This window comes from Microcaecilia unicolor, chromosome 2, assembly GCF_901765095.1.
Source record: "Microcaecilia unicolor chromosome 2, aMicUni1.1, whole genome shotgun sequence".
NCBI lineage: Eukaryota > Metazoa > Chordata > Amphibia > Gymnophiona > Siphonopidae > Microcaecilia > Microcaecilia unicolor.
In genome coordinates, this window is record NC_044032.1 from 220,312,211 (window position 1) to 220,325,786 (window position 13,576).

The 13,576-nt window shown below is 39.0% G+C and overlaps 1 protein-coding gene across 1 annotated transcript in view; it reads right to left on the reverse strand.

Annotated features, from left to right (window-relative positions):
• Window positions 1-13,576, reverse strand: part of VPS13A (vacuolar protein sorting 13 homolog A) — a 556,982-nt gene that overhangs the window by 387,493 nt on the left and 155,913 nt on the right. The window contains exons 17-19 of the mRNA XM_030193720.1: window positions 10,081-10,223; window positions 8,397-8,598; window positions 8,182-8,296 (exon numbers count right to left, since the gene is read on the reverse strand). Coding sequence (XP_030049580.1) covers window positions 8,182-8,296; window positions 8,397-8,598; window positions 10,081-10,223 — 460 coding nt within the window. The remainder of the gene's footprint in view (window positions 1-8,181; window positions 8,297-8,396; window positions 8,599-10,080; window positions 10,224-13,576) is intronic.

Sequence of the window (13,576 nt, forward strand, 5' to 3'; positions counted from 1 at the left end):
CACAATTAATATTCATGAGAGAGATTTACATGCAATGGAGGCAGTGAATGCAAATCTTTCTCAAGAATACGTGGATATCCTGGACAGGACAGGTTTGAAAACCACTGCCTTAAAGTATTATCGTAATCAGATGCAGTTGTTAAAATATTTACAAGGCTCTGCCAGGAAATTCAGAAGATGACATCACAGCTGATTGAATGGAAAAAGATTTGTGTTCATTCCAATACTAAAGAAAGGAAATCCAACTGACTGTGGAAATCATCACACAAACACTTTGATCCCTTATGCTAGCAAGATTCTATTAAAGACCATTCAATGGCAGCTACAACCATTTCTGAAACAAGAACTGCCTGAAGTTCAAGCAAGGTTCAGGAAAGGTCAAGGAAGAGACATCACACAGATGCAAGATGGATCCTTGAAAAGATAAAAGTATATCTACATCTGTTCACTGCGTAAATCATTAAAAAAAATTGTAGGCCTCATTAAGCAGCATAGGTATACCATAACACCTGAGAGTTCTCATGCACAACATCTATGTTTATCGAGAAGCAACAGTTGAAACAGAATGATTTAAAATAGGCAAAGGTATACTACTTCCCCCTTACCTGTTCAACCTATATACAGAATAAATCAAAGAAGCAGGACTGTATGAAGAAACCCAAAGTGTGAAAATTGGTGGAAGACTCAACAACCTTTGTTACGTTGATAGCACATTACTGAATAAAGGTGAAGATGATCTGAAACATCTGATTATCAAGATAAAGAGCTTAGTCTCAAAATGGGCCTTCACCTTAACGAAGATAAAAATCCTGAAAATGGTAAAAATGTCATCCTTGATGAAGAAATAATAGAAATAGTAGACAACTTCAACCTGCTTGAACTAGTAATCAATAATGGAACAAGTAGTAGTCATGAAATCCAACAGACATATTTCTACAGGCAGAACAGCTGTGGGCCTGGTAAATATTAATTACAGAGATATTTATCTGCATGCAAAGATTTGACTTGTACAAGCCATGGAATTTTCAATAATACCATATGGCTGTGAAGAAGCAAGACAGGAAGAAAACTGATGCCTTAAAATTATGGTGTTGGAGAAGAATACCATGAGGCTCATTTTCAAAGCACTTAGCCTTCCAAAGTTCCATAGAAACCTATGGAACTTAGCCTCCCAAAGTGCTTTGAAAATATGCCTCCATGTATACCATGGACTGCCCAAAGAACAAATCATTATTGGAGGAAATCAAACCTAAACTTTTCTTGGAAGCTCAAATGAAAAGACTTCGACTTTCATACTTCGGACACATCACGTGAAGAGAGAGATCAATAGAGAAAGACATCATGCTTGGAACAGTTGAAAATCGGCGCAAAAGAGGAAGACCAGAAAAAGCAATGCATTCATTCAACAGCTAGGGATGCCACTATCAATGATTAGCTGCCTGACTCAAGACCAAACACAGTCCAAGGCAACTATCAAGAGAGTTGCCATGAATTGACACCGATTCAACAGCACTTTACCACATAACAGTGTGGAGTAATTTTCCTTGATCCACTAAGCTTTACTCCTGTACAACCAACTAAAGTATTTTCCTCGCCGTGTTGCATTGATATGTGACTATGGAGTGTCTAAAACTGAATGCAAGATCAAGTCAGCCCCTATTATAAATGGAGTATTACCTGCCTTGGGAATTAGTTAAGCTAAGCTCCTCTGGCTCTCAACACAAATGAGACAAATTATGTCTCCTTTAAAATTCACCTGAAGCGGAGTACAGCAAGAAAAAACTGGACATAAGCAGTATGCGATTAAAGCAGTAAAAATACAAACAAACATTAACATAGTATGCTACTTCCAGTGCCCACACAACATATATTAAAAAAACCTTAATAGACACCATCAAGGGTAAGTAGAGCTAAAAGGACTTTAAGTTAACTAACTTAAGGAAAAAATTGCACATGGAAACGAAAGAGATTTAGGTCTTGTAACCAAGTTCTACTGCAGCCAATGTGAGTCTCACACATACAAGGACTATGTAGTTAGTTACTTCTTCCACCAAAGGCTTGTTAAAAAGAGCCTGGTTCTCACCTGCTTTCTGAAATGGAGCTAAGCTTGCACTAGGTGAAGCCTTATCAGGGGGCTACTCTGGAGACGTCTCATTGGTGGACGTCAAATCATTTGATTCCCTTTGGAGAGTGTGTGATTAGGGATGCTCCCTGGAAGGTCTTTCATTACCTTGGGCGTACACAGAGAGATCCTGTTCAAAACTAAGGCCCATTTCCTTTAAGGTCCTTGAAGATCAGACAATTAAATTTAGCCTTGTATTGTATCGGTAGGCAGTGAAGCTTTTGCAGAAATGGTGTGATGTGATCACGTTGCTTACAAACTTCAAATAAGTCATTGAGTGCATTAGTGTCATCACTGTGAAAACCACTGTGATAAGACTTATCTACAATTATACAATGCAAGACAGCATAATTGTTGCAGATGACACAGGCTGCTTTTGAAGGTTGCTTGGATTTGGAGGATCAGCGTTAAGTGATAAAATCCAGCTGTATCCCCAGTTTCCTGACATGTGATTTAAGGGGAAGTTCATGGCTCCCAAAAGGAATTTTGATGTCTGGTTTGTGAGAACTTATGTTAGAGACCCACAAGATCTCTGTTTTATTTGGCCAAAGTTTGTTGTTTTTAGCCCATTCTTGGATTGCTGTTAAGACAAGCAGTCAGTTTATTCAGTGCTGTAGTATGTCTCGTTCAAAGGTATGAGTAGCTTTGTGACAGGAAACTATCAGTGCTTGATCTGATGGCCTCTGTCAATGCTTAACATCAAGCGAGATCGATGTCTCCTCAACCATCTGGACTGATGCCCACACAGTCGCATCTCCTCTTCATGGCCAAAAGGCTCTCCCATCTGAAGACACAATTCACACAGAGGGTTTGTGCTCAGGCTCCAAATACTGGGAAGCATCAATTACAAATATCTGCATCAGCTATGATCTTAATGCACAACCTGCATCTTTTTTTTAAGTCACTGGAAGATTTTTTTTTCTGGGCCATGTCACTGAAAAAAAAATAGCCATAGTGACATTAAATAATTCAGTTTTAACTCAGAAAAGGGCTGGCTAACCATGTACCATGGATAAGCATGTACTCAGAGGGGAAAAACATCAATTCCCAGAGCTGGCCCTTTCATCTAACGGAGTCTCTCTTAGCTCCACCAAAAGAACTCCTCCGCCTCACCCATCTTTGCAATCAGACTCTCCTCTTGAAGGAGGACCCCTTGAGAAGAAAACTCCTGGGGCATCCACCTTCATGCCTAAAATAGTAATGCTGCCTTCTGAAATGACAACCTCTGAGACTCAAGAAGACTCGCTTAAAGATAAGAACATAAGAATAGCCATTCCATCTAGCCCAGTATCCCGTATCCAACAGTGGCCAATCCTGGTCACAAGTACCTGGCAGAAACCCAAATAGTGGGTTTCTCAAACAGAAATTTTTTTTTTAAAACAGGTGGTTCCACAATTGTGTCAATTTTCTTCAGAAGTAATTATGAAACTTAAAGAATTTGATGGAACTTTAGCTTCTATTTCAACCCAGATCCAGACTATGGATTCAAAGCTTTCTGTGTTGCAAACGGCAAGTGTTTTAGTTATTAAGGATAGCCTTGTGCTATATCATAAGATGAGGGCTACAGAAAATACTGCTAGGTCTAGAAATCTTAGATTTCTACATTTTCCCCAAAGACTCAAATTATATAATAAGAACATAAAACAGTGGCCAAGCCAGGTCTCCAGTACCTGGCAGAAACACAAATCGTGGCAACACTCCATACGACAATTCCCAGGGCAAGCAGTGGCTTTTCATGTCTGTCTCAATAGCAGACTATGGACTTTTCATCCAGGAATTAGTCCAAACCTTTTTTAAACCAAGATACATTAAACGCTGTTACCACCTCCTCCGGCAAAGAGTTCCAGAGCTTAACTATTTATTGAGTGAAAAAATATTTCCACCTATTTGTTTTAAAAGTTATTTCCATGTAATTTCCTCGAGTGTCCCCTAGTCTTTGTACTTTTGGAACGAGTAAAAAATAGATTTGCTTCTACTCATCAGACATACTTGTTTATAAATACTTTAATGTTGAGTTTATCTAATTATGAACAAATATCTATGTACAATTATTATTTGCCTACTAGGAGAGTTGTTATTCCAGAGAAGGAAAGTGACCTGGCTCCTTTGGCTCCACCAGTAAGTGCAGATATCGCTGTCTTTCTGGAAGACTCAACAGATAATATTCTATACATGGCCACCCTCTTGGTTATTTTTTAAAATCAGGTTGATCAGATTGCAATTAAGAAAACATATTTTGAGAAGAATAAGACGTTTTGTGGGAACCTCGTGCAAACTTTTCCAGATGGAAGTTGAACTACTCATAGTAGATGACGGCAGAAAAAGACCTGCACGGTCCATCCAGTCTGCCCAACAAGATAAACTCATATGTGCTACTTTTTGTGTATACTCAATTAGCTAGGAAGGTTTTCTTGACTTTGAGAGCATGTGTCTTGGCCAAGGGAGCCTCTTTCTTCTTAAAATGTCCTCAAGTGTCTAGTTACACATCAAGGGAATCAATATGTTTTCTTTGATTCTTCACAGCTGGAGAAATGTTTAGCAGAACATTAATTGTAATTACCTAGCTAGATGAGGTGTGTTTAAGAGTTAAATTAGAAGAGTCATGGTATGCAAATCATATTCTTCATTTTTTCTTAAATTTGTCTTGGTACTACTGTATCTCTTTTCCCATGATGTGGGCTGGATTTGAGTGGGTATTGTCGTCTTGTGATAGATTATTTTTCTTTTTGTTATTTTCTATATTGTAAAATTTCTTAGAAGTGTAATGCTCAAAAGCAAATTTTTTAAAAATGACTTGCTTCTGTTACTGGAAATTGGGCTCACCTTGGCCTTATCTGTTTCTCTTATCTGACATGCCCTATTTATACAGTTTCAGTATTGAATCCCCCTGCCACAGCCAAGGAGCCTTCACCTCCCTTATCAGCTAGTACCTGAGGGAAAGAAACATTCCTTTCTGTGCACATGCACAGAGCCTAGCCAAAATAACATATTCAGAATGGTTTTCCTGGCCAGGCCCTGCCCTGTTTGGGCTGGGCAAAGCAAAAGTATAATTGTAGCTATGAACTATTTTTAGGATCTTTTTTTCTTTTCTTTCTTTCTGCTTTTTGCTCCATTGTTCCATATCTATGCACTCTGGGGGTTTAGCTGCAAGTCTCCAGTCCAGACCCTTCATGCCTCCTCCCCATGCACGGAAGGCTAGGACTACTATGAAGATCTAACCAGATGTGATGTAGCTATATACCCTATTTATCTTAGCATCATATTAAAGGTATTCATTGTGTCCACTTCCTGGGTGATAGTGAGGCATATTTTCAAAGCACTTAGCCTTCCAAAGTTCCATAGATTTCTATGGAACTTTGGAAGGCTAAGTGCTTTGAAAATATGTCTCAGTGCGTCTATAGTTTATGCAAATTTGTTATCTAAAAAACTTTTTAAAAACCCACAAGGTAACAGCAGTCCCTGTTCTAAATCATATGTCATCTGCATTTTTTTTATTACCAAAAAGAATTTGAGTAATACATGCTGTATTTTATATAAAGATCTGTAGTCACAGTCATATTTTCTTGACTGTTTCTTTTTTTTTTTCCAATCGACTCCTATAACTGCAATCAGATATAGAAGTATAGAGCTCTCATAGTAGCCTAACACAGCTCATAAATATGATGGAGCTACACAGACCACTAATAATGATAAGTTAGGTTTTTGAACTTGCCACATTCTAAAAGAGATCCATATTGTGAGCTTCAATTTCTTTTATCTCAAATCCTGATTTGTTGTTGTTGTTTTGTTTTTAATTAAACATTGCACAACTTTAAAGTTCATGTAAAGGTTAGTCCTCAAGGCTGGTATTTGAATCATGGGTATTTTCAAAGTCTAGATTCAAAACACAAGCAACAAAAAGAATATTTAATGCTACAATTAACTCCAGGTTATCTGCTGCTTAAGCAGCCTTAGGAAAAGTGACTCAAACTCAAAAGCGACACGAAGTACATCTTTAAAAAAATAGTATTTTCAGTTTATACAAACAGCCAATGTTTTCCCACCAAACCTATAACAACCCACATTAGTGACTCCGTAGTTAGCCATTGGTATCTTTACTATAGGAGGAAAATTTTAAAAAATCAGACATGCTTATATGGATGTGTATAACCACAAACAAATGTGATCTGAATACTGCCCCTCCTGTCCCCACCTCTACTGTAGGTAAAAGTGTATAATTTAGAGATCAGTGAAATTAATGCACATGTAGAAATTTCAGTTTGAAATCTGTGCATGTACTTTGCAACTGCTTCCATGCCTTGGCTCTCAGAGTTTCACCTTGATAATGAGTTTGTAGTTTCATGGGCAGTTCAAAATCAAATTATTGTTTGCTGTCCATTGGCATCAATATCGCTGCATGTTTTAAGCTTGGCTTTCTCTCACTAATCACTACTCTGACATATTGCTGTTTATTTGTCCGGAATCCTGATGAAGGCTAAACCTGAAACACGGGCCTTGTAGAGTCCATGTTTCAGTGTTTGATTGTCTATAGCTTTGAATTTGTGCTATTTCCTGTGGATGCCTACAATAAAAGACTCAATTGAACATCCTGTCTCATCACTTTGGTCATTCCCACCCCTTGTTTCTTGCTTCCTTGTTGCTCCATGTGGGATTGTTTGTCTTTTCTTGGCTTGGACACTCTGTGGGATGTTTATATACCATGACACCTAAATACACCTATTTTATAATGGTGACACAACATGAATGTGCCATTAAAAACAATCTCCCATAATCTGCCCCAGTAGCATACAAATGGTCTTGCACAAATTTGTACCTGATCCAAGGAAGGTGCACATATGTGCATGTACACACGTATTTTATTAACTAAGCACATACTTTGCTGCTCTGCCCTTTTCCACTCAAAGTGCACCCTCAGGAGTGCCTACCCACGTGATGCCGAGTTTGTGCAGCTACTTTTTACACATGCATACCCCTCACAATTTTACATAATCACCACTTTCCACATGCTTTACATGCAGAAATGCATTATTTAAAAAACCCAGCTACCCGCTATAACTCTTCAAATTAAAGCATCATTTCATGATCCTATATAATAAAACGCACCTCCAACATTCTGAAGCTGACTGCATGGCTCAGGAATTCCTGCTCTCTGTATCCATCTCCTGAATTGACATCACATACTTCTGGGTTCGTCACAAGCAGAAGTGACCAACCACACGAGGTTTCTCGGCGTCAGAATGTTGGAGGTGCATTCTATTAAATAGGATTGGTCAGTTCCTTGAAGCACAGCCAGAGCTCAGCGTCCTGCACAGTAACGCTCAGACACCAGAGAGAGAGGGGGGGGGCCTGACACCAGAGAGAGGGAGGGAGGGGGGCCTGACAGCAGAGAGAGGGAGAGAGGGAGGGAGGGGGGCCTGACACCAGAGAGGGAGGGGGAGAGGTATCTCGGTCACACACACACTCTCTCTCTCACAGTCAATGTCTTTCTCTTACTTTCACACACTGTATGTCTCACACTGTATTACATTCACTCTCTATGTGTCACACTGTCACTCACACACTGTCTTGGTCTCATACACTCAGTCTCACAGAGAGTCTGTGTCTCACACACACTCTCTCTCTCGCACACACTGTATATCTGTGTGAAACACACTCTCTCTCTCTCACACTGTCTCACATACGCACTTGCAAACACTCTCATTCTCACACACACATTTGCACCCAGACTCACTCTCTCTCACACACACTCTCGCACATTCACTCTCTCTCTCACACACAGTCACTCTCACATACACTCTCTCAAACATTACACACTCCGAGGAAAACCTTGCTAGCGCCCGTTTCATTTGTGTCAGAAACGGGCCTTTTTTTTACTAGTTTTATTATAAAATCTGCCATTTTTTAAATTTTGTTCTATAGCAAATTTGTTCAGTAGCTAACATAAGCCGTTAACTTCACATGGTAACAAAAGTACACATGTATTTACTCATGCATTTAAAAGTTCAGAATTTATCTACAGTGACTGTACACTACATCACAAACTGCTTATTGCTTTTCACCTGTGGATGTCTTCTCGCGGAATTCTTCAAGCTTCATCAAAGTGGCTGACGCCAGCTGTTCAAGATGCACATCTTGAGGAGGACGAAAAAAATCCGCTAAGCTATTAATGGTTTTCTGTTAACACAAAATCATAGAATGGAAAAACTGTATTAAGCCTGTGAAAAACATCATGAAAAAGAATTACAAATAGAGATGTTTCATACTTGATACTTACTGCATCATATATAATTTCCAAAGGTTGAGATTCTATTCTAAGCTTCTGATCAACACTCTCATTCAAGGGATTAGTCTCAAACATAATGCTCAAAAGGGATTCATTCTTTTCTGATATGACATTTCGAGAAGATAGGAGACAGGGGACTGACTTTTCCTGCTGCATACCCGTTACCTCAAATGTGCTTATTTGTATTTCTAGTCTGTAATAAAGAAGCAATATCTTGGTTTAAAATTTACAGCAAGGAGCTTGTTGGCTGTTTAACTTGTTGAATCATCAATAATAAATTGTTGAAATATAAAATTTACAGCAAAGTTTAGCAAAAGAAACTTTCAGTATTTTACCTTGGTGAACTTTACAGTTAAAGTCGCTTGTGTGATTGCCAATACTGCTCTCTTCAAGTCACCACAATGCTAGGCTATGTACACCATGCCCACTATTTTTTCCTTCTTATTTTTCAGCAAAACTGACAGCATATGTTTACAAGAACCATATCACAGTGCACATCAATTACAGACTGGCAATTTCTCTATTATAAAGTCAGCTGTCTTAACCAGAAAGAGGGACAGAGAAGAAAAATGAAAATCCTCCTTAATCTAAAGAATTTTTTAAAAATGGAAAAACATATCAGAAGTATTCCCCTGAACATGTTCCATTTATTTTTAAAGATTGCTAACAATCCCAGTTCAATATCCAGAAGCACTAATGCTGTCAGCAGCAGCACTGGCCACATATTTAATTCCTGAGTTTGAATGGACAACTTAGGGTATCTATTAGAAAAAGAATAGGATCTGGGTGCATTCCAAAGGTGGTGCTGCTGAAAATGCAGGGACTATAGGTCAAATATTTGTTTATTAAGCACTTACCATATTACCTTTAGTGTTACCACAACATTCATCTACAGACTATAATAAGAATAGGAAAGGAACATCATAATCAATAGAAAAGGTAAAACACATAAAGAGAGAGTTAGAGGATAGAGCTTCTCAAAAGAGAAACCAGGGGTAAACAACTAGATGAGCAATTTGGTACAGTGTGGTAGCTTTGAATGATCTGGGCAAGCAGCCACTAGAGTTAAGCTTAGACTACCATTCCAGTAATTTCACATACATCAGATTTTTATTTTCCATCATCTTATTTCAATTATATCCCACATCCCAATAGATCAGGTTCTATGGGTCTAAGAGATTATTGTAATTAATAGTACAAAAAGTGTTGCATGATAACATACATTAATATGCTTCACCACCTCCTCTAAGGGTATCCCTGCCACTGCCCCATCCGACCTCTCGCCTTTTTTCTATAATAAAACCCACCAAAATTTTAAATTCCTAGTATAGAACAAAAGACTCCTAATGAGCCTCACCTGTCAACTAATCTTTCTACAAACCTGATTCCCTGTTGTCATATGGAACAAAATGTGAAAAAAAGTGAATGAATGTATATTCATGAAACATGATTCAATGCATGAATGCTTATAGGAAATACATATACATAAAATATCAGACATTGAAAACTCAACAATTGATGTTAATGCTCACAAGTTTCAAACCTCGTTTAATTCAATCATGTTTCTATCTCTTTCAAAACCTTGTTACTCTACAGATATTCATCAGGGTAAGTAGTTCTGTTTCCTTAAAAAAAAAATACCCAAACAATTTCAGGCTTATAGATTAAAGCTTACTTTATTGCTTGTGCTCCTGGTCGCTGTTTTAAGTTTGTGCTCAGACCAATTACTGCAAAGTTCATCAACTCTGCTTTATTCTTGTCTTCTCGTAGTAATATAGACATGCTTAACAGCTGTACTGAAAGTTTCATGGCTTCATACTAATAAAACAAAATGCAAATACACATTTAGTTTAGTTTTCAATTCCCAAATATCCTCCTCTAAGAACATTTTTGGATATCTACATATTAAAGAACCTGAAAAGTTATGTTGCTCATCTCTAACCGTGTTTCTCAACGAACAGCACAATAAATCAGATGTAGTCAATATTCCCTCTAAGGACTGAGTTGGAGTGAGCAAAAATTTCTCTTTGCGAGCAAAGGACTGAGTTAATGTGAACAAAAACTTTCCATTACATTACCTTGTCAGCACTTCTTACAGATACATACACAGACATGTATACATAAACACTTTTACGAACCCGTGGTAGTGTTTCCCAGTATGGCAAATGCAACAAAGTCGCAGCTGCCAGCTCTGTCCCAGAACCAGAAGTGACATCACGGGGGGAAGGACCAGCAGCTTTATGGGCTAGGTATTATGCTCTGCGCCCAGCTTTGAGCACTGGCCCCTATTTAAGCTAGGTGTGCCATTATAGAACAGATCTTAATTGCCCTGCTAGCGCTTTTACAGATAAATGTACACTTAAGTGCCAGTACGCTATATACATGATACATACCCAGGGGCAGAAAAATGCAGGTGTCTAGATTATAGAATTGCCCTTCACGTGGTTGAATATCACTACTTAAATGTAAGTTAGACATTTTCAGCAGCCCTGCCACGTTTCTACTTTGTTTTGCCACTGCTGCTGCTGGTTTGGGAAAGCAGCCGCAGCAGCAGGGAGTGTCACGGAAGGAGGTAGAAAATGGATCAGGTGATAGAGGGTGCACAGTCGTACAGCTTATAGGGAACATTGGACGCAGTGGTGGATAATGTCATCCAATGTTAACAGAACTGTTCTCAGAGTTCAAAAACCCTAGGTCATCTTTCTGAGAATGTGTTATCACCTCTGCATCCCTTCAGTCTATTTGTGTATTCACCTCTGCATCCCTTCAGTCTATTTGTGTATTCAGGATCACTTCCTAAGAAAATAAGTATGTGTGTATGACTTATCTTGCTGCCCATGGTGAACCATCCTTACAATTAAGCAATTTTGATTCTTCCATTGACAAGATGAATTGTCCACACCAGCAGGGAAATCCTTATCTGAGTTTCTCTTCTTGATAATGCAAAAGACATTTTTGAAAAACCTGATCCATAAATTAAAGACCTTACAATATTGACGACCCAAAGGCATTGCCTCCTCTGTGGCACTTCACTTTGTACGACCCAAGAGACTTCTGGACCCCCACTCACCCTTGAAGATATCTCTGGTAACTTAAGTGTCCACTGGTTTCCCACTCCTCACATTCTCCACTATGAAAGGTCTCTCTGGTGAGCCCAAGTAACCCCTAGTTCTCTACTTTCACCCCAAAGACCATCCTGGTGGCCCAAGTGGCCAGATTGCACCTTCACAACTTTCTCTGACCTCAGCAAAATAATACCCTATGGCCCAGGTGGCCCCCCTCCCAACCTCAACCCTGGTTCAGAGGGAGGAGTGAAGTCCACTGACTCTTGCCTCTGGGCCACCATAGGAAGCCACAAGGTGTAGGATCATTCTACCAAATAAGGGAATCACTGCTTTACTTAGTGACTCCATGGTCGGTCTGCCAAATAAGGCAATAATTCCCTTATTTGTTAAAACTGATCCTATGCTTTGCATCCCATGCTTTACTTAGTGACTCCATGGTCGGTCTGCCAAATAAGGCAAGAGAATTATTTGTTAAAACTGATCCTATGCTTTGCATCCCAACACACAGTGGTGCCAGGCACTGCCATTTTGTAAGACTGCATCTGAAGTTAGGAACAAGTGGACTTGGGGGGGGGGGGGGGTGGTTGGAGAGTTCTAGAGGTATTGAGAGGGGCATTAGGGGGTTCACTTCGGGCCCCAAGGTATTTTTGGTGGGGTAAACAACAGTCGTAGTGTAAAGTGCAAGGGGCCATTAGGGTAAATATCAGGGTGAGATGCGGCCACGGACTGCAGGCTATTTGAGCCACCAGGGAACTCTTGCTGGGTGGGTCTGGCCTTTTTCCCCCTTTCTAAATCTACTCACACTCTGATAGAAGGGAGATATTTATTCCTAATGCAGCAACTGGCTGCATATTACAGCAACAACATGCACTGTTTTGAAGTTGTTTTTTTTCCTGACAGCGCACGATTTTTAAAATTGCAGTAATCGGGGGGGGGGGGGGGGGGGGGGGGGGCTTGTACATAGAGATACCAGAAATTGTTAAATGTTTACTGTCATTTGTGAACTAGAGCAATGGTGGTATGGGTTACAAGTGGAATTCTAATGAGCTGTTGTGAGTAGATTGCTTTGCGTGTACTAAGTTCCCAGCCATCTCTGCCTGATTGCCTAGACAATGTAATAGTGAAGTTGCTCCACACCTCAGAATTCCTTGTTTTTGAGTGCCATGAGAATACATTTCAAAATTGAAGACCACCACTGTCATCTGTATCTATTGTAGCATACTCAGTAGTATATTAAACTATTCTAGAGCAGTGGTTCTCGATCTTTTTTTCAGTTGGGGGACACCTGCCAGATGATACTCATATATGAGACTTCATACATAACTTTCACAGATCTTTGGTCCAATACATTATGGCAGTTCTTATGAATTAAGGGTAAACATGCTCTGCATCCACAAAAAACATTTATATATTCTGATAATAACTTAAAAGCTCTCTACTAGCAGGCACATTGTGAAATACAGAATCTGAAAAAAAACCTAACTCTACATACATATAGCAAATCTACCATGTAACAGCAGCACTAATTCCTATCATTCAAACACGAACCCTACCTATAAATTCTAGCAATCCTACAAAAATAAATGTTTTCACTGGTGACAGAACTGACTAGAAGCCCTTCAGCAAGCCTTTGCATTCAACCACCTGCTTTGGAATTAGCATCCTATTTTTCAAACGAGGTGATTTCTCTATGTAACTGACTAAACAACTCTCAAACTTCCAATCTTCTAACCTAACAGCTACATCTGGACAGTAACCTACAAGAACCTATTGATATTCCTACCAGAATCTTATCTTTCTTTTATTTTATTTTTTTTATTTTATTTATTCAATTTAAAGAAATATACAAGAAACTTCTTGATTGGAAAAGCATCATAAAAATAAAAGTATATCAACAGAAATTAACAATCAAACAGGTAAATATTGATACTCAAGTCCATCTTTCTTTTATTTTGTCTTCCTTCTCTCCCCTCTTCACAATGATTAGCTGGGCTGTTAAAATTGATGAACATCACCATTTACTTTCTAGAGCCACGTCCTTCCACGTGGTTTAAAGTTTTTCACCATGGCCACCTTCCTATCTGTTTAGAAATGATCGATCAAAGC